General features: G+C 50.9%; 1 protein-coding gene across 1 annotated transcript in view; it reads left to right on the forward strand.

Moving 5' to 3' along the window:
- The window catches only part of LOC128275379 (uncharacterized), an 80660-nt gene extending 61822 nt beyond the window's left edge, over positions 1–18838 (forward strand). Inside the window, exons 2-9 of the mRNA XM_053013899.1 lie at positions 6042–6254; positions 6605–6700; positions 8133–8268; positions 8362–8495; positions 8679–8844; positions 11168–11591; positions 14398–14612; positions 18645–18838. Coding sequence (XP_052869859.1) covers positions 6042–6254; positions 6605–6700; positions 8133–8268; positions 8362–8495; positions 8679–8844; positions 11168–11591; positions 14398–14612; positions 18645–18838 — 1578 coding nt within the window. The remainder of the gene's footprint in view (positions 1–6041; positions 6255–6604; positions 6701–8132; positions 8269–8361; positions 8496–8678; positions 8845–11167; positions 11592–14397; positions 14613–18644) is intronic.
- The last annotated feature ends 831 nt before the right edge of the window (positions 18839–19669 follow it).

Genomic DNA, 19669 nt, shown 5'->3' on the forward strand with positions numbered 1-19669 from the left:
ACAAGTTACAGAAGACATCGCTGAGCTGTAAATTTTTCCTGACATCAGGGCACGAAGGCAGCCCGGGAGCTTCGGTTTGCCCCCCGGGGGGGAGGCTATCTTCGAGCTGGGCCCAAAAAGGCTCTCGCAGCATGCGACCTTCTGTCGGTCGAGCGGAGCGGAAACCGCGGAACACACGATGCGTACCGTTGGGCGGAAACCCTGGTGCCGGCTCCCTGGTGTAACAAGCTTAATCTGTTCGAATGGTGACGGTGTAAAGTGGAGCTCGAGTAAAGGAGGCGGCAAAGGGGGAGGGCGGGTGCCAGGATAAACTTTGCCATTTCTCCAACTTTCGGCCGGCAGTTGGCAGCAACCGTTGTTGCCGTTGATGGCTTCGGAACCCAATTTCGGAAGGTACCGACCCAGGTTGGGCAGAGTGTGACGTCTGGCGGTTGACTGGTTGCCAAAACTTTGAACGCTCTCGGCGGATGGACCAGAAAGCAGGGCGGAAGCAGGACACCGTTCATTAGTGACAGCTCGGACAATTTGCTGCTGGTAGGGGAGGTGGGGTGGAATGAGTAACTAATAATTGACTGGACCAACTGGATTTGCCTGAGGACCGCTGGACCCCGAGATGCCGTATGTGTAATTAGCCTTATCCGATTCTCTCTCCACCTCCCAGGACCAAACCTGGTCGCTCAGGTCGGAGGTGCTCTAGTGGCAGCTGGCAGCAGCTGTTTCCCCTCCCCACCACGTACCAGTCTCTGTCTCAGTAGCTCCTGTGCTCCCATTGACGGGACGAGCCATCGGTCGGCGATCCAAGTTGCCATAAATCGTGGTGGCGGGGGCCGAGGGGCGGGGGCCGAGGCAGAGTGAGGCTCATGGAGCAGCATCGCCATTACGTGACTGGCCCCGAATGTAAAACCACAATGAAGGCCGGTTCGACCTCAGTCAGTCGGACGAACGGACACACGTCTACACACCACGAGGGTGAAGGATCTCGGCACCCACGCAGAACGGCTACGGCAAAGTCCTGGGCGGACGGGCGATGGACGTTCATTAAATGTTACTTTCCAAGCGCTTCCAGGCAGCTTGCAGCAGCCTGGGAGAAGCACTTTCGTCCTGTTTCGTGTGCTGTGAGCGGTGACCTTTGCTGTCCCGATGGCGGTCAGAACTGAAGGCACACACACACACACAGTGTTACAGTTTATCGGTGACGTCCATCGGCCCGGGGGAAATTGTCATCCGCCGGCAACAGGCTGCGTTCGTTCACAGGGCTCCCATCAGCGATTGTATTATTTTTAATTTCTCCGGCCTTTTTTTGGATGCCCAGCTACTTCCGGTGGCCGTCGCCCGGTTTATGAATAACTAATGGAGCTTAATAGGTGTCTTGCTTGCTGTGTAATGTACACTTTTTGTTCCTTTGGAGGCACGTTGGATAGTGTACAAAAAAAGCCCCCAAACAGGACAGCTTGGGCAAGGGAAGGACCATCATTAGGGGGACCATGCGCGAGAAACGGGAAGAACAAGAAACCCGCAACCCGCAATGGGAAAATGTGCCACCATCGGAGGAGCGCCCAAAAGGACGACGGCGACGTCTGGTTCACATTTTCCCCCCGAGTCCCCCTAGCCACCCGCTCGCCCCCCCCTCTAATAATTGCATCGACTCCCCGTCCCGCGAAAGCCTAAAGCCACTCCCGGCAAAGGCCTACCCTATGTGATGATCCTTTTTTTTTTGAGCGGATCATCTCGAGCGCAAGCAAAAATTGAAGAGAAAAGCGGGCGGGGTGGAGGGCTATAAAACGTTGGTTCGAAACCGGAAAATCGAAAATTAGCTACAGGCAGTCTGGCAGCCTCGAGCCTGCCGTGGATCCTGGGCCGCTGTAAATCCGGGCCCAGGCCTAAAAGCAAACGAAGCAAAAAAGTAAGGCGCCTCAGCGCGCATTTGAACGACTCGACGAATAGACAAAAAATAAAAGGGGCGAATGAAAAGGAAAACAAGCAACAGGGCCGGGGGGGTGGGATGGGCCTCCTGTGCCGGAAACAATGCAATGTTGGGTCGGTCGGCAAGCCGTCTTTCGCGCCATCTTCCTGCGCCGAAAGAAAATGGCCCGGGGTCCTGGGGTAGGAAATTGCGTTCGTGCGGGGAGAGGGCGGGAACCTGGGGTAATAGTGCTTAGCGGGGGAGCGGGGGCCGGGAATGGGCGAACCAGAATCGCGCATCGGTATGGAGCGTGGAGCGTGAAAGAAAATGGCAAAATCGTGACACGCGGCCCCTCGTGTAGCAGGTTGGGGAGTACAGCATGGGGGAAGGGGCGGCCCATTTCAGCTTTTCCGCCCGCTCATGAATCCTTGGCGGTGGTGGTGGTGGCAGCGGTTACGTTCCCGCTCGATGCATATTGATTGCCTTAAGCTCGACACCGTGTTCCGTCTTCCGTGCTCCGATTTCAACACGAACGGTACGGTGAACGGTGATGGAATGGGCGGCCAACAACAACTATAGAACTGGAATAAAACATGACGGAACGCATACAGATGGGCGAAACTGTGGAGCGAAAAAGCGGAGCGGACATGGGCCGCTACTTCCTGATGTCCTGTGCCATACTCTGCGCGGTCTGCGCTCTGTATCTGCGAGCCCACGTGTGCGCCTGTGTGTGTCGCATTTTTTTCTTCGGCTCACACCCCCACCCCCCCACCCCATCTCTTGTTGCCATTCCGGCCGCCTGAAAATCCCCGCCAGCTAAACGAAGAAAATCTCAAATAATAAAAGAACAGCAATAACTGGCAGCTTAGGCGCTCTCCACACGCGCCTTGGTCTGAGACAGCGCCGTCGTCCTCGTCGTCGTGGGCTATGACGTCCGTTCTGCTGGTGGCCGTGTCCTATAGTTTGCGCTTTCCTCATCAACACATTTTTTATGGCATAGCCAACTGGCAGCATCTTCCACCGTCAGGACCCCAGCAGCAGCGGAAGGTTAGCACGGCCAGAGTGCGGCAGCGAATGGGATCAACCCCCCGGTTCTGACACCTTCCCAGCAGTCGTTATCCGCCGTGGTGACGTGAGGGCCACACGCGGCCCACCAGTAACAACCGCGACGACGACACCACCGCTAACGGGTGGGGGTTTTTTGGGTGGGGTGACAAGGTTGCACGCGACGCATGTGGGGTGTTGAGGGGGGTCGATAAAGTTTCCCATTAGAGGAAGCTACCATCGGCGATGGCGAATGGCCACCGAAAATAATCAAGTTTCGCTTCACGCTGCGGCCTCCTGGCGGCTGCCTGGCGCCCAAAACAAGGGTTGTCGCAAGGCACAGGATATGTGGTGGTAGAGGAAGGTGGCGGAGGTAGGATGTAAATATGTGGGAACACGAACCCTCTCCACGGGCCACCTTCACGGCTCGGTATCCGCGACATGGAATTATTCATTTCATTATTCATTGATTATAACATTATCGATGCACTCCGCTCAGGCTCAGAGAGCGGAAGGGGTTACCTACTTTTACACACACACACACACACACACACACTTCTTCCTTGGGTGATTCTTCTTTTTATCCGACAATTACAACTGCCAAGATCTTGGCCTACAACAACAGAGGCACAGAGTTAGTCTCAATTCGTTGCTTACTGTACGCCGGTCTAGGGAATCGCACCCAGGCCAGCTGCGTGACCACGACGAGCGTTAGCGACTAATCAATGAACACACACCCACACACTGACAATAAGGCGGCTCCCCAATAAACCTGGCCTCCCACCTCGGGCGCGGCAGTTAATTAAATTTCGGACCTTCGGAAGCGCGGGACGGACGTCGGAACCGAAACGTCAAAACCGATTAATGGTAAACAAGGTAAACAGAGTGACGCCGCTCGAAGCCGGATCGAGCTATCGATCTGACATCATCGCATGGCGCATGGGATGGGCATGAAAAACTGTGGCTCTCCCGGACCCAATCGTGTGCTCACTTCACGCGTGTTGCTTTACACGCTCTGACTTTTGACATTTGACGCCCAACTCGGGCATCGTTCCGCTCCGGTAATGAGTCCGGTGTGTTGGGCTAATTTGCTACGCCAGAAAGTTCGGCATATGAGCCGCTCAAAATATCCCCGATACCGCTTCCGTTAGTTGGAGCGCTGCACCGTTCCCCGACCCCCACGGAAGAAGTGGCCCGACGACGTCCGGTCGGGAGTAGAGTTCCGCCGCAACCTAACCATAGCCTCAGGCTCAGCCGCGTGTGCATGTGGGGCCATGTCGTTTGCCGCCTCACGTACTCGATTGCCCCATCGACGACAGATGGGGCAGAAGCCCTGAAGGATGGATTCCCGTGCGTCCCGCTAGAGGCATGGTATTTAACGCGTTTCGGAAATCGCGGTTACTTGCCCTGCTTCCATACCACCGACTGTATCTCTAGCTCTCTCGCTCTCTCGCTCTCTCTCTCTGCGAACCACTTCCGCTTCCGTTGATAGGCAGTGGTTCGTAGACATGGAATGGGGGACGAGGTGCTAGCTTGGGGTAATTCATAATCGATAACCGATCTCGCTGAGTACCCATCCCATCTCCATACCAGCCCATTCCATTTCGACCTCCAACTCCGGGGCATAAGAAATCAATATGTTGTCGAGATCACGACCACGGCCCCGGGAAGCAACCGGGACCAGGAATTGGCATCTTCTGGCAGATCTTCGTGCGCTCTCCGTGTAGAAGCTGGATGAACTGAGCCTTCTTCTTCTTCTTCCAGACCGGGCTGGCTCCAGAGTCACATGGTCAAGAGAACCATCGATATCACTGGCTGGGTGGGCAAGTGTACGTACGGGAAGGAAAGAGGAAGAAACTATATCAAATTTGCCAGGACTCTCGGAGACTACCACACACGTTATCTGGTCCAATCTCCAATTCGTATTAAGCGTTCCCGATTCGCCTGCCCCTTGCTGGGGCACGAGTGCAGAATCACCCAGGTGGCTTGCTCAGAAGTCCAGGAATTGTACTGTCCGGACTTCATGGCTGCAATGTCTAAGGTCTGCTGATCGAAGGTTGGTCAACCGGAGGAGTGGTCAGGTTCTGTGTATATACTATGTGGCGTAAAACAAATCGAGAATTCATCACTCTCAAATTCTCCATTAAAATAATCCACACTCTATGCCAGTACATCTATGTCTACTTTTATACTCCATTTTCGAAACGGTCCGAAAAGTTCATTTCCGTAGTCAGTAGTCTAGTCGTCAACACAATCTTCGTTTCAGCTACTCCCAACTCTATTACTAACTGGTAAAAGGAACCCTAGGATCGATCTCTTGAGTTTAGTGAATAGCCAAAAGTCTCATGGTCAAAAGTCTGACTCACAGAATTATGGCAAACGGACGCAAACGACACGCAAATCGTAGTTTTTGTTGAAAACTGTTTCCCGTCTGTTTTTGGTCACAGTAGTATGAAGCAGCAACGATGTCATTGCGCATTCCCCTGGGGTCCTGGAGACGCTGCGGGCGCTATGTCTTCACAGCATACAACAAACATTCTTCTTCGATTGTGTGATACGTCCTACGCCCGGGCCATCATCTCCAACGGACGTACGCAGCTGCCGATAAATGAATTATACATATATATGTAAATGAGTAGCCTGCAGCATTGTATCATCCTGTTGTCCGAAGTCGGGCTGTGTGTGGGGGTGTGTATTTTTTGTGTTTCTGTGCCCTGCTGTTCGGAGCCCTTGCCCGGCAGAGAATCACTTGATGTCCGGGATCTTGGTGCCAGCCGCGACGAAGTACAGGCTGCTTCAGCTTGCTTCTGCAGTTCGTCATCTTCATGACTTTTGGAAAGACTTTCATCGTTTAGGACCCGGGTGTTTTTGGGGGGAATCAAATAAGCTCCACCAACAAATTCCAGGTCAGGGTGAAGGCCAGCATGAAGGGCCACACAGTGTATCGGTATTCTTGGTATTGCCACGTCGATTCAATGCCATTCTATTATCCTGACGATCTCCTGTCAACGGCACACAAACACACATCCACCCACACAAGATACACATCATGCTGCCTCTTCTGTTGGATGTGGGTATACCCAAACACGCACAGTCACCAAAAACATTATATGTTTCCCGTTGCTTGGCCGACGTTTTTTATCAAACTGTCATTGTCTTACCTGTCGTTTTTATCATCGCCATCTCGCGCCACACAGATGGACAGTCCACCGTCAACGTGCAGCTGGTGGTGAAGAAGTACGTCGAGCGGGGCAGCGCCGTGGCGTTGTACTGCGAAAATGATGTCTTGCCCGACATCCTTTACAAGGTAAGCCGTGCGTGGTGCGTAGGAACTGCGTGGGAGAGGATGCGAGTCAACGGACGGGGCCAACAACTCTGTGGCGGCGGCGGCTTGTCTTCCACAATCCGCAACAGCCGCCGGCGGCAATACACGGAACCACCCCAATCACCCAAGGAGGGGCCACTAATTGGATGGGTGATAGCGGGTGGATGGATGCCGATGCCCTCCCGCTGAACTGGCGACACAGGGAACTCACATGTACGCAATCTTGTTTCTTCACACCGCCGCCGCCGTCGTTGAGCCCTTGTCCGTGCCGCTTCTGGTTCTTCTACCGGTCACCTAATGCCTGTGCTCGCTTTTCGCGTTTGTAACGTTAGGTAACGTTCCTGAAAGAGGAGAGCAAGATCTTCGAGTACATCAAGGGGCGAAGTCCACCGTACCGGAACTACAGCATACCGGGCGCAGAAATTGACGTAAGTTGTTTGTAGTTGTCTGTAGTTCCTTGTATAAATACATACATCCATGATCCATCTAGTGTTTGGGGAAGATCCATCTAGGTGATCCATCTAGTGTTTAGATTTTAAGCTACCGATTACTTGGCTTTTAAAACGTCAAACTTCATTCAGGAAATTGTAAACATGTAGTAAAAACTTTGACATATTAAAAACTTGTTTCCAAAGTGGTGAGTCTTCAACTCAAACCGTACGTCATTTGAAAAGCTCATTTCGTTTATACTCATTCCTACCTCGGTCGTTATGTTAATAAACAGAATTGTCAAATTTTCTGAAAAGAATTGTCGGAAAACCCCCCAAGTCGTGTAAGCGAAGACTTTGCACACAAAGCAAGTCACTCTTTGGTGTGGATTTTGGTCGTGGATCATTGGCAACGGAGCCATTACAGCTGTCAACTGTGAGCTACTGTGAGCTGACAGCCGAGCTGTCAGCCGTGAGAGCCAGGTGTCGAAGCAGTCGATCAGAAGCAAGCGTGCTTACTAGCCGTGCTTACGTGCTGTGTTAGTAGCTACAATAAAGTCCCAATATCTACCTACCGAAAGTTACATTAACTAGTTACGTGAGGTTACAATAGGCCGTAACCGTCGATGGTGTAAGCTACCGAGAAATGTGTAATCAGTTCTTCGGCGAAAAAGAAGCTGAAATCTTGGACGACGTTTGGCTCCAACACAGCCACAATCGATATTTTGCGCCCTCATCTTCGAAATCCAAACACTAGATGGACCACCACAAAAAAAAAAGTTCCAAGTTTTTAGTAAAGTTCCAAAGAAAACAGTACTCCTATAGGTCGTCTGGTCGTATTTTATGGATCCAAAGCATCCAAATGCCACGGGGGCGCCACGACAAATCATAACCCGCGATGCGACCCACCGGATGCCATTCCCGCGCTGAAGCACTCTTTAGACACGGTGCCCTGGGGCCAGATAATGAATGTTGGGGCCACGCTTGGGGCCATAAACGGGTGGAGTCCATGCCGTCCCGTCCACGGTGTCATTGGCGGAAGCTCATTATGGGCATTCCTTCTTTGGAGAGCCACTACTCTTGGGCGTTGGACATTGGTTCGGTCAGTAATGGGTCCATGGACCATGGGTCCTAAACCGGACGGAACACCCCTAAACGGAACATTAGCTCGCACGACCGCGGAGTGCCCCGCGGCACCTCGCCCAAATTGATTCTCACGTTCCGGAAAGAGAACGCCTACCCACCCGCCCACCACCTAGTGTTCCCCTGGTGGAAGAGTCCCCGTGGAACGCTTCCGGATCATAAACCATTCGCCGCGCTATTTATGGCGCGCCCACCGCGTACTCCGATAATTATCTCCTATTGGGCTCTATCTTACTCTCTCTCTCTCTCTTTCTTTCTGTTGCTGTCTCGCTCTCGCTCTTCCTGACAGTGGAAAAAGGTGACTCCGTCGACGCTGACCCTCAAGAACGTGGACTACGATGCGTCCGGTTCGTACTACTGCGAGGTCTCGACCGACACCCCCATCTTTACCAAGGCGTCCAACGACGAAATGCTGCACGTAATGCGTAAGCATTCTACCCGCCTAGCCGGAGCGTCGGAGTTGAACAGCCTCCACTGACATAGATCACATTTTCTCTTCTCTCTGACCCGCTCCACAGTGCCACAGAAAGGGCCACCGACGATCGAGTTCGCGAAGAAGCAGCTCTATTATGGCGACACCCTCATCGCTAATTGCACCACGTCGCGAGCTCGACCGCAGCCACACATAACCTGGCTAATTAACGGCAAACAGGTAACGACGCCAATCGCACAATCACACCACCTACTAGCGCCACTCCTAGCGCACACTCCTGTGGGTGGGTGTGTGGATGGGTCGCCAGTAGCGCTCCACGACCTCTGTTCTATCTGTTTTCTTTTCTCGGACGCCAACCACGACGACGACGACGACGACGACGACACCACCGGACGCCCAAAGGTGGAGGATGTCCATATCCGGCCGTTACACCACACGTCGAAGAATAGCCACCGCTCGAAGCTCAGCCAACCGTCGTCCGCCGTGCTACACCACGGGAAGCTCGTCGGCTCCGGTGGCAGCCCGTCCGTCAGCGGCAGCCTGAAGGAGCTCAAACAGCGAACCAAAGGTAGGCCAAACGGGCTAGGAAGCTAGGTGGACGACGGCGTACAAACAATTGACGCTAAATAGGGCCGAGGCTCCGGCTGATTTCAGGCTGGGCGCACCACAAGTCACCACGCACCAAGTCGTTGGTCCTTTCTTCCTCTGTTCTGTTGTTGTTGGTTTTCATTCGTTTCCTTGTTGTTTCGACGATTACCAATAGCCGGCCAAAGTCGGTTGATGGACAGCGGGAGCCGGTATCGCCCTTCATCGCCCTTTTTGGTGGATGACGCAATCCACTGGCTGCAAACTAGTTCTTCCCGGTCCCCGGTGGGGGGGGGTGGGGCTAGTCCTACGCCTACTGCTACTGGTGAGGCACGGTGACAAGTTTTGTTTCGCGTGTGCACTTGCTTCGTGGGCCATCATTAAAGAAAGCCCAACGAAGACGTGGTTCCGTGGTTCCGTGGTTCCGGGGACTTGTTGCGTGGAGTGGATTACACTGCTCCATCTGCTGTTTGTCCTGGTGCACGTGAACTTGACCCGACCGAGAGGACCATAATGAGCGTCGGCAGTGGCGGCGCCGACGACGAGCGCTGTGCGTGGTAAATGAGATGTAAATAAATGCACTACTGCACGCTACCGCCTGTAGCTCAACGCCGCGACTCGACCGTGCCGCGGACCGGAAGTAACAATGGCCACCGAAGTAGTGGCAAGTAGTGTCGTGCAGAGGTGAGCCGGTGAGCTAACAAACGCGGCACCGTGAAACGTATTACACGGTGTGGTACCTTGCTACCGGAGGTACTATAAATAAAAGCTGAAGTCCACTGGAAAAGGTAAATGCGCGCAGATGAGCGCACGGTCCGGTAGGTCGAGTTTGGTCCCGCGTTAACCGCCCACCGTGTAATGGGCAACGGTTCACGTTTCTCGTCACGGAAATCGTGTCGTTATGCATGGATAGATAGTCATCGTGTTGTTGTTTTTTTTTTTCATAACACTCCGTCTCGCTCGATACAGCTCGGTTCGTTGTTAAGAGATAAAAATAAAACATGGGCTGAAAAGTCTCGAGCCTAACATGCTGGTGGTGTTCCGGGTTTATTGTAACTATTGCTTTTTCAGCATAGGTACTAACCTTCAAAGGAAAGCTACAAAAAATGCATCTCCCAAGTTGTTATTCAGCTAAGAGTGAACACAATTTTGTTTTTTATTTTACACTGCTTCTTGATGGGGAAAAGCACCGTTCAAGCGAACTAAGACGCTTGAAAAGTGTTGTAAGGACGCCGGCTCCATCAGAAACAACAATAAAACGGTGATTTGCCGTCTTCAAACGTGGTCGTGGAGACACCGATGATGCAGAACGTAGTGGACGCCCGAATGAGGCGGAAACATCCATAAAATCGTTTGGTCTGATCGAAAAGTGAAATTGCGTCACTTCGCTAACATTGTATCAAAAAAACCTGTGGCTTTAAATTACATGAAAATTTGACTGTGAGAAAGCTCTGTTGAAAGCGGGTGTCTCGGTTGCTCACTGCTGACCAAAAACAAGCACGTGTTGATGATTCTGAGCAGTGTTTGGCCATGTTTAAAAGTAACAGACTGGAATTTTTGCATCGATATGGCACAATGGATGAAACATAGATCCATCACTTCACTCCAGAATCGAAACGATCCTCATTTGAGCGTAGAGCAACTGGTGAACCTCTTCCGAAGCGCCCGTAAGTACAACAACCGGCTGGAAAGGTTATGGCCTCCGTTTTTTGAGATGGTGTAATATTTATCGACTATCTCGAGAAAGGAAACACCATCAAAAGTGAATTTCAATATAGCGTTATTGGAGCATTTGAAGGCCGAAACTGCAAAGCAATGACCGCATAAGGCAAAGACAAAACTCTGTTTCATCAAGACAACGCATCACAAATCCGTCACAACAATGGTAAAACTAATAACTACGGCCCAGCCCGTACATACTAAAACTTCTTGGATTGAACTTCGAATTGCACCCACATCCACCGTATTCGCAAGATTTCCTCGCAAGAAGCTCACCTGGAAGAAACTTCGCTCGAACGAAGAGGTTATCGCTGCAACTGGGGCCTATTTTCAGGCAAATTAATGTTAATCTCGGGACTTTTCGGCCCATGTGTTAGCAACCTTGTGTCGGAATAACCGTACTCGATGTGTTTCCGGCAGATTTTTTCTTTATTTTCAGTTCGCCACCTAGCGTCTTGTTATTGACATCGTTATATCGGCAGGTGTGCTCAGGAGCAGTATTTTTTATCCCTTATCTCTCTTTCTCTCTCTCTCTCTCTCTCTCTCTCTCTCTCTCTCTCTCTCTCTCTTTCTCTCTCTCTCTTTAGCCGTAGAGAATGAGCTGCTGCCGAAATCGACGAGCTCAATGGGGCTGGGCGGTGGCAACGGGGGTGGAAGCTACACTGGCGGGGTGTTCGAGATTCAGCCGAACGTGGGCTACAGCTACGACGGTGGCTACAACTACGGCATCAAGATGCACCATCCGGGCCGGGAGCGCAGCGGCGGCAGCACGATCGGCCTAATCAACGGGGCGTTCGGTGGCCCAGCGTACGGAAGCTTGGGGGGGATGGCGGGTCTCGGGGCACTCGGTAGCGGGCCCGTGCTCGGCGGGGTCGGGGGCAGTCCTGATATTCTCGTGGAGGAGCACGACAAGAAGACCTGGCAACGGAACGACTACTATCACCAGTACTACGACAATAAGCAGCAGCAGCAGCAGCAGCAACACTACGACAACGGCTACCGGAAGCACCGGTAAGAGGCTGGGGCGGGCGGGGTTGTATTGGGGGTACGGTGGGGGTAGTAGCTAGTAACACCGCCAGCACCAGTCAATGGGATCAACGGCGCGTTTTCCATAGCACGGCACCGAGGCAACTCTACCTCGAGGACCTCGAGGACCTACACGACGAGGTCTACGGCTTGGCGTACCTCGCTGATGTCAAGCAAGTCTTATTAATCCACGTCGACGTAGTGCCGCTTGTTGGTAGGCAGAAAATTGTTTACAATTTACTACACTGCGAGCAACGCGGACCTGTAGTTACTGGCCGGTTCCTGCTAAGACCGAGATCGAAGCGAATTAGTGGACTGCGCTAATGGGTCCGACGTCCTCGTTGTTGCCATCATCGGTCAGCTGCTCCCGACCCTTCGGGAGCAGGACCTTCGAGGTCGGTAGGGCGCCGGTGCCTGAAGCTATAACTTATCGAGATGCCAATTTAAGACAAAGTCGCCCACCAGGCCCGGTAGATTGATGGGGAAAAGTCTGTCATGCTGGGTCTGGGATTCTCCACTTTATCTTCTCCACCATCCACCCTACACCGTGCTACACTCTACGCACATAATTCAGTGAGTTTGTTTGTTTCGAGTGCTACGTGAGTTAAATGTTTTCGCTCTATTCGCTGCCATTTCATGAGTCTTTTACTCTGTTCACGTTGTTCCGTTTCACTTCGTGTGTTCCGTTGTGTGTGTGAAACACAGCGCCTGTTCGCACATGATTTGAATTTTTTATGTCTCTCGCTCTGCCCCGTTCTGCTGCCACCTGGCCTGCTGCTGGCCCAACCGGGAATCCGCGGCCCAAAACAACAAGCTGAACCAACGGACGGAGTGGCACACGAAATAAGCTATTAATTATTAACAACATAAATTTAAAAACCAAATCATCATCTAGTAAGCCGTAACAGGCGGCACGCACACGCGCGGCCCGCGAAATCAAACTGCGTCCAGAAATAGCGTCAGCCCAGGTGTACGGGTCCTGTTTTCCGCGTCCTTGCGCTAGGTAGTGGGACGACAGCGGACCCTGCACTCCGCACCAGCTTGCCAGTTGCCGCTTCGGAACGCAACAACTACGGTCTCTCTCAGTTCTCACTTTTCTACTCGCTTTTCTGCATATTTTTCTGGCAATGGTTTTATGCTCTCCTATTATGATTAGACCACGCGCAGTCGTAGCGAGTCGAGCGATGGATTAGGGCTTAAAGAATAAATTTCACGGCGATTGATGATCATATGGTTCATTAGCGAAGAGTGAGAGAACTGTGTGAGACCATGACCAGTTGCCAGACTTGTGAGAATCACCATAAAAAGCGTCACCAGGGCGAGGAAAGTTCTTCAATCTCTTCGCTACCACAGATGGATTGCGGCAGTACTTGAAGCCGAGCCTATGACGATGACGTAGAAAATTTGTAGGTCGAAGGCTCTCCAATGTACCGCTAAGCCTTACATAGAAATTGAGCAGGCTGCGGACAATCTCGGGCTGCAGATAGACGAGAACATGTTCAATCCACGGCGGTGCGATTAGCAGTCCTACCAACACCGGCGCGGGGACATACTGCAAATTTGGAAGTCGTTTCGACCTATTGGGGACAAATTCATGGTGGCACCATCCATCGATCGGCACTCAAGGAAGTTGTGCATAGGGTGACGTGCTAATTCGAAGTCGTCTCAAGCTCCACACAGCTATAGTGTCACAGGCTAGAAATACATAACAACTACCTAACGGAGAAGATTCGCGCTAGAGTGCTAGCAGCGAAGAGACCAGTCGGAAGACATCTTGTAACAGGGGTTCGAAGCGGAGGTTATACAGAACCTCATGTACTCACGAGCGCATCTGAGATATGGACTTGGTCCAAAACTGTTGAAACCATCTTAGCCGCGTCCGAGGGAACGTTGCTCACATTGATAATTGGCCCCCTGAGGTGTGTAGGGAATCCGGTCGGTGGTCATGACAATGGCAGGAGTTCAGGTGTTTTTTTCAAGTTTGTACCCGATGTGGTCCACTACCGTTGTACGTGTCAATATCGTATTGAACACAAGAAAGCGATCTCTATAAACGACGCTCCGAAATTATGGACGTCTTACCGAAGATTTCACCTTCTACAAAATACGTCAACTATTCTCTTAGCTTCGGTATTTTATACTGATAAACGTTGGAAACAAACTCGGACATGCACATGGTTACTGACTTACTGACGGTATTCAATTTGTCAACCTCCGGGTATGTGTTTCCGGTATTTTAGAAACAAAAATGTGTAAATTCGGTACAATTCGGATCGGTTTAAATTCAGTCGCCTTTCGGTAGACGCCTGTAATGAACCCCTTGGAGTGTCCGTGCGTTGTGTTTCTGCTCACCGTTTTTACTACATTGAACACCATAGGTACTCGAATGGCGCCGTAATTGCCACCAAGCACAAAAACCCCTAAGAAGGCACCGGCAGCCATGCCAACACACACCGGACCCAGCATACTTGTAACACGAGTAATGCAACCCACGCGTCGCTGCAAACCGAGCAAACCGCTTCGAACATGGTGTCGAACATTGTCACACTCGGCGTGTAATTATATCATCACCACATACGGAGGTAGCGAGCTTTTTTCCCCATTTTATTGAAATCCCTGTGCTGCAGCCTGGCAGAAGGTTTAATTAATGGCCCCAGCACAAGCGTTTGACGTAGTGGAGAGAGTTGTGGAGGCAAACACTCATGTCGTATCTTTCTCTCTTCTCACGTATTTTTTCTCCCTTTCCTATCTCTCTCTCTCTCTATAAATATTTTCTCTTTCTCTCTTGTAGTAACTCTTACGAGCACAAGTACAGGCGGCACGTGATCGACGGCGAAAACCGCAAGAGTCACCGGGTGTCGGCGAGCTACAGCCAGCTATCGCTTCGCATCACCGAGGCGCTGACGAACAACCTGGGCCGGATAGAGATCACCTGCCTGGCCACGATTCCAGCCCATGTCGAGCCAGGCGAGCAGTACGCCGACTACAAGACGTCCCTCATCAAGCGTGAGTATCAAAGCCTCCCGTCTTACTGGCTTACGGCCTACATAAGCGCAACAGGCCGCAGACTTCGAGCCACCGTACAGACCTTGGCCTTGAACAGAAGCACCTGCATACGGGAGTAATATTGAACACCTGACTCCCTGGGATTGGGACAGATCCGCGAATCCTCTGGTACACTTTGGACACCCCGACATAGAGATTGGTCGATCCATTTTCTGACACCAGAATGCAGCATTCGCCCGTGTGGTCAGGTGAAATGGTTTCCGTTCGTTCCGCCGTTCCGAAGTTCCGAATTGAACCTGGTGTAAGATCGGAGTAAGAGAACGTGTACGGACGAGAAATTGCTTTGAACAAATGCCAAGAACTGACAAAGTGAAACCCAAACATGCCAACTACGTGCCGTGCTGCTGCCAGTCCGTTTACTTTCGTTCGCAGAATATGCGATCGCAAGCCAGTTCCAGCTGTAGAAAGCTCTACAATTCCGTGCACCGTCTTGGTACGTCTGGCATCGTGCCTTTTTCTTCCCTTTCTTTATGGAATTCACGTTGGAATGGCCGCAACACTCGCAGGCCTTCCGCTAGACGAGAGAGCAAAAGTGGCACAAGAATGCAGCTACCTAGCCGGTCCCCTGATTCCTCAGCCCGTGCAAAACTTTTTGTGACTTGGAACGGCAGCGGCGTAGCACATATCAATAACTTTTCATGTAGTCGGTGTCGTCCGTCCGTCCGGCCGGGTAGTCTTGGGTAGCACGCACCGGTTCCATCAATGGAAAGTTTGGAACCGCACCACACAGCTCCTACGGCGCAAGTGTTCTAGTATTTTTGCGACATACAGTTTGTGCCACCTTTGTGCAGCAACAAGTGCTCACTGCAACAACACAACACATGGTGTACGCAACACATGAAACCAAGCGACGTACGCGAATCGCGGGTAGTTTGTTGAAAGCATTGTTTGGTCTGTTGCTTCTAACTCCTACATGGTAGTACCTACAACTGAATGCTAGAGATACATCTCGGTCGCGATGAACTGTTTCCGAGCAGTTATGACAACCGGCCCCAGGAACCTGCGGCAGTAACCTGTCAAAACATATAGATGACAGGGGTAACTTTGAAGGTTCCGAACTCGCTTGGGTCGGGTCGGGAGTAGAGAGGTGACTCTCGACACTCTCTCTCCGTTCTTTCCGAACCTTTGCGCCCGGTGCCGTGTTCCGTGGCCGGTTCGACGTTCATCCCGTACCTGTTGTAGAGGTGTGTGTAGTCAACCCCTAAAAAACCGAACACCGTGCCCTGCTTGAGTAGAACCAGAAGTTTTGTTTCTAGCAGGCTGCATGCTGATAGTGTAACGAGGTCTTGAAAGGGCAAAACAAGGAAACGCGCGCATTCCGAGCACTGAAGTCACCACAAAACGAGGCACGAACGAATGAAGTGCGAAACATCCGAGACCGTGACGAAGTGTGGTTCGAACCAACGTAAAGCCACAGTGAGCCCCTCGGTCTACTGCTTCCTTACAGGCCTTAGATGGTTTGAAATCTTTCAAATGTACGTCATACATCCTCAAACAGCTGTACGGCACATCGTGTGGACAATAATGAAAAAACAGACGTATTCCGACTGGGTCAAAAATGAATCGTACGAAAAATGAGACGAACGATCAAAGGGCCAAAAAGTGACAGTCAGAAGCGTCAAAACAAGCGTAGGAAAGTTCTGTGGCTGTGCCGATTTACCTTCTACTCTATTAAAATTCGTTGTACATCCTAAGAAACAGTACTACACCGTTGAACCAGTCATACGTGAGTCTGTTCCAAACATTTTCGCTCGATTTGCAAAAGTAACATCCTCGAGTTCAGCGTATTTTTAACTTTTTCCTCCGTATTTCAGCCTAGGCTTAAAACAGTTAACTGTACGCTCGGCTCGACAACCTTAATGTCGTGCCGCGTATACGGCTCGCCAGACTCCGATGGATTTGGCATGTTATGAGAATTGCGGAAGACGAATCAGCGCGCAAAGTCTACTTAGGTCGTCCAGAAGGCCGGACGATTTTTGGTAGACCCCTTTTTGAGATGGCGGGACAGTAAGCGGCAACAGCGGGCGGGATCACTAGTTGGTGGACGAAGTCACTGGACCGCGAGCGTTTGGAGGGAGTCTCTCTTGCTTTGGCCAAAACCAACACCTACACAAACAAATAGCAATTCTGTATTTTCATAAAAACAATATCTTGTTACTGTTGCTATCAATGCTATCGGTGCTGTTACCACAGAAGAAGAAATTCCTCACATACCTACACAATTCCTGTTTGGTAGGAGAGGGATGTTCTCAATTTATGATTAACGTTTTATAATCTTTCCGTTCCATAAGACCACAAAAGTGGGCAACTGAAACGAGGCAGTTGTTGTTGAAAAACTGTTTGACAAAGACTGAAAGACTCTCACGTTTTGCTATTTGGCTTTTGAAATTGTGCATCAGTATCTGACAGACCATTTCTGGCCCGTCTTCTTCACTTCCTCACTGATAAGCTCCAACCCAAGTGCGTCCTTCTTCCGGGGTCAACTGCGCTGCGTCTGCTTTGGAAGTGCTCGGTCCACGGTCGGTCGGCTCCCGACTGTGGCGCCACAACTTCGAAAAGTAATCCCTTCACATCCCTTCACCCTTCCCGGGTGCGGTTTGTTTTCAATGCCACATCTTAGCCATTATTTCGAAAATCTTTCCACCACAGTGACGCCACAGTGACGTACAACAATTGGCTCAGGAACACCATTAACCGGCGCCACCGGAGCAGCAGCCCAGCAGCCGCTAAGCAGACGCAGAAAAAGCAGACAAACGATGAATTGTGCGGGGCGGAGAGTGGGCGACATCTCTATTGTGTTTGACGCTGCGAAGACGCTGTCGTTGTTATTCTTCGTTTCATTTTGTTTCCTTCCATTTGCGGCTGCCGCTGCTTGAGGAGTAACATGGGCCATAAAATGGTTTCCCGCAGAGTCACCATGTTTTATCATCAGGTTCGCCCTGTGTGCGTGTACTTTTTTGTGTGGCAACAAAATGGCAAACAACCACGGCGACGACCCCGGTGCCGTGCGATGATCTCGTTTTACGTGGGCACAAAAAGCTAACCAACTTGGGAGTTTAAAGGTTTAGTGCGTGCTAGCCTCTAGACTCGTAAATCCAGTACGCGGCTCTGTATGGCTTCTAAGCCGCCTTCTATTTTGACAATTTCCACAATCAATCCATCAACTAATGCGCTACACTTGATACTTTTGGTCAAACTGGGTAATCTACTTGTTGCTGGTCACTGTTTTGAGTCTCATTCGTGCCCTAATTGGGACGGTGCGTGACCGCACTCTTGCGCTCTCATTTTCTCTCTCTTTCTCTCCCCTTCACTGTCGCAAAGTAAATAAAATAAATAACAAATGAGTTCCATTTGTCATCAGGCTTAACTCGCCCGAGAGACTAATTTCGTTTATTCTCCTTGGACACGCTGGGTCCGCCGAAAAAGTTGACTAATGCTTCAAATTTTGTGATGCCGGATACAACAAATGGTCAAAATTTTCCATCCACCAGCGAGTGCGAGGGTTCCAAGTATGCAGTGCATGGATACGTGGCTCCCGATTCGAAAAATGGAAGAAATGGTCTGCAACATGCAAGAATTGATTGCGAGCTTCCAGAAACTAACAAGAGATCAAAGGAAGTGCCGCAAGGTAGCAGTATCGATCCATATTAATAACGGGGAAAGTGTTCGGAGTTTGTTGATTTCGTGCAGTGGCAACTGTTGTTAGTAGCTAGGTTCTCTGATCCACGAATACATGCGGCAGTTTGAGGTAATTACCAAGTTCTTCGATTAGCCCTGTAAAAGGACGCCAATATTCGTCAACTTTCCAGCTTAGCACTCCGTTCTCGGTGGGTTTGAATGGTGGTCGTTATATGCATACGAACGTACAATTTCTCTTTCAAAATATCCATTGGCCTATAATGGAATTTTTCTTCACTCTCTTCCCCTACGCTCTTTCTCCCGGTTTCTCTGCATTTCTCTTCGGCCGGGCAGTGGATATCGAGCAGAACGATCAAACATCGCCGCAGCCATCGATGAGCGGAATGGCTGCGTTCGGTAACTCGGGCGCCATGCAGAACAGCTTCCACGCGATCCCGGCCCGTAGCCGCTCAACGGTGGCGACTGTGGGAGCTCTCCTAACCCTTACCATCGTACACCATCGCATCCAGCCACGATGGATGCCGTAAACGAAGAGAGAGGGAGAGAGAGATAGAACAAGAGTTGCAGAGTGAAGTGAAAAAGCGACTGACAACGCAACCCCAACACTCTCGGACATCGGCCGATCAAAGTCAGCGCCATTTTCGTACTCCCCGACAACGTTCTTCTGATTCGTCCCTGTACATGCGTTGTGTTGGTGTGCGTGCGTTTGTGTGTGGGTGTCAATATGTGTCATTTATTTGTGCTTTCTTGGCCGGATGTGGAGATGCAGGATACGGCACAGAAACAATCGACGCGCACAATAGAAAATTATACTTACGAACTGTGTGAATGTGACAGCTTGGCTGCGTACTAGTAATGCTAAAGGTTGATAACTACTAAACGATCGTGAACGTGACCGTGACTGCTTCAAACAATCGATTGCCGCAATCAACCCCCCCGTCCGGGAGCCGATAAACGCTACGCTGATCGATGACGCCATCTATATCCTGCTCGCTCTCTATCCATCTTTCTCTCTTGCAATATGGAGAGGATCTTCGCAGATCTTCGTAGCCAAAGGTAAGCGCGAAACGTTCTTTTTCCCTACTCCCAGTCCGTAGATGGCAGGGGCGGTTTGACAAATAGCCGCCTAGCGGCGAAATTATTGGCTTCAAACAACAATAACAATAACACACACACACACACACACACAGGAGCCAAACCGTCGACGACGCCGAAACAGTACGCAGCGCATTAAATCGATGAAAGATGGCTATAATTAAAGATGACCATTTTCAGAACGAAAATAGCTAGAACGAACGTAATTCAGAAAATAACCATTAGGATGACCATTCCATCCGATAATTTGTAAGCCGCTCGGA

The sequence above is a fragment of the Anopheles cruzii genome, chromosome X (assembly GCF_943734635.1).
Source record: "Anopheles cruzii chromosome X, idAnoCruzAS_RS32_06, whole genome shotgun sequence".
Lineage (NCBI taxonomy): Eukaryota > Metazoa > Arthropoda > Insecta > Diptera > Culicidae > Anopheles > Anopheles cruzii.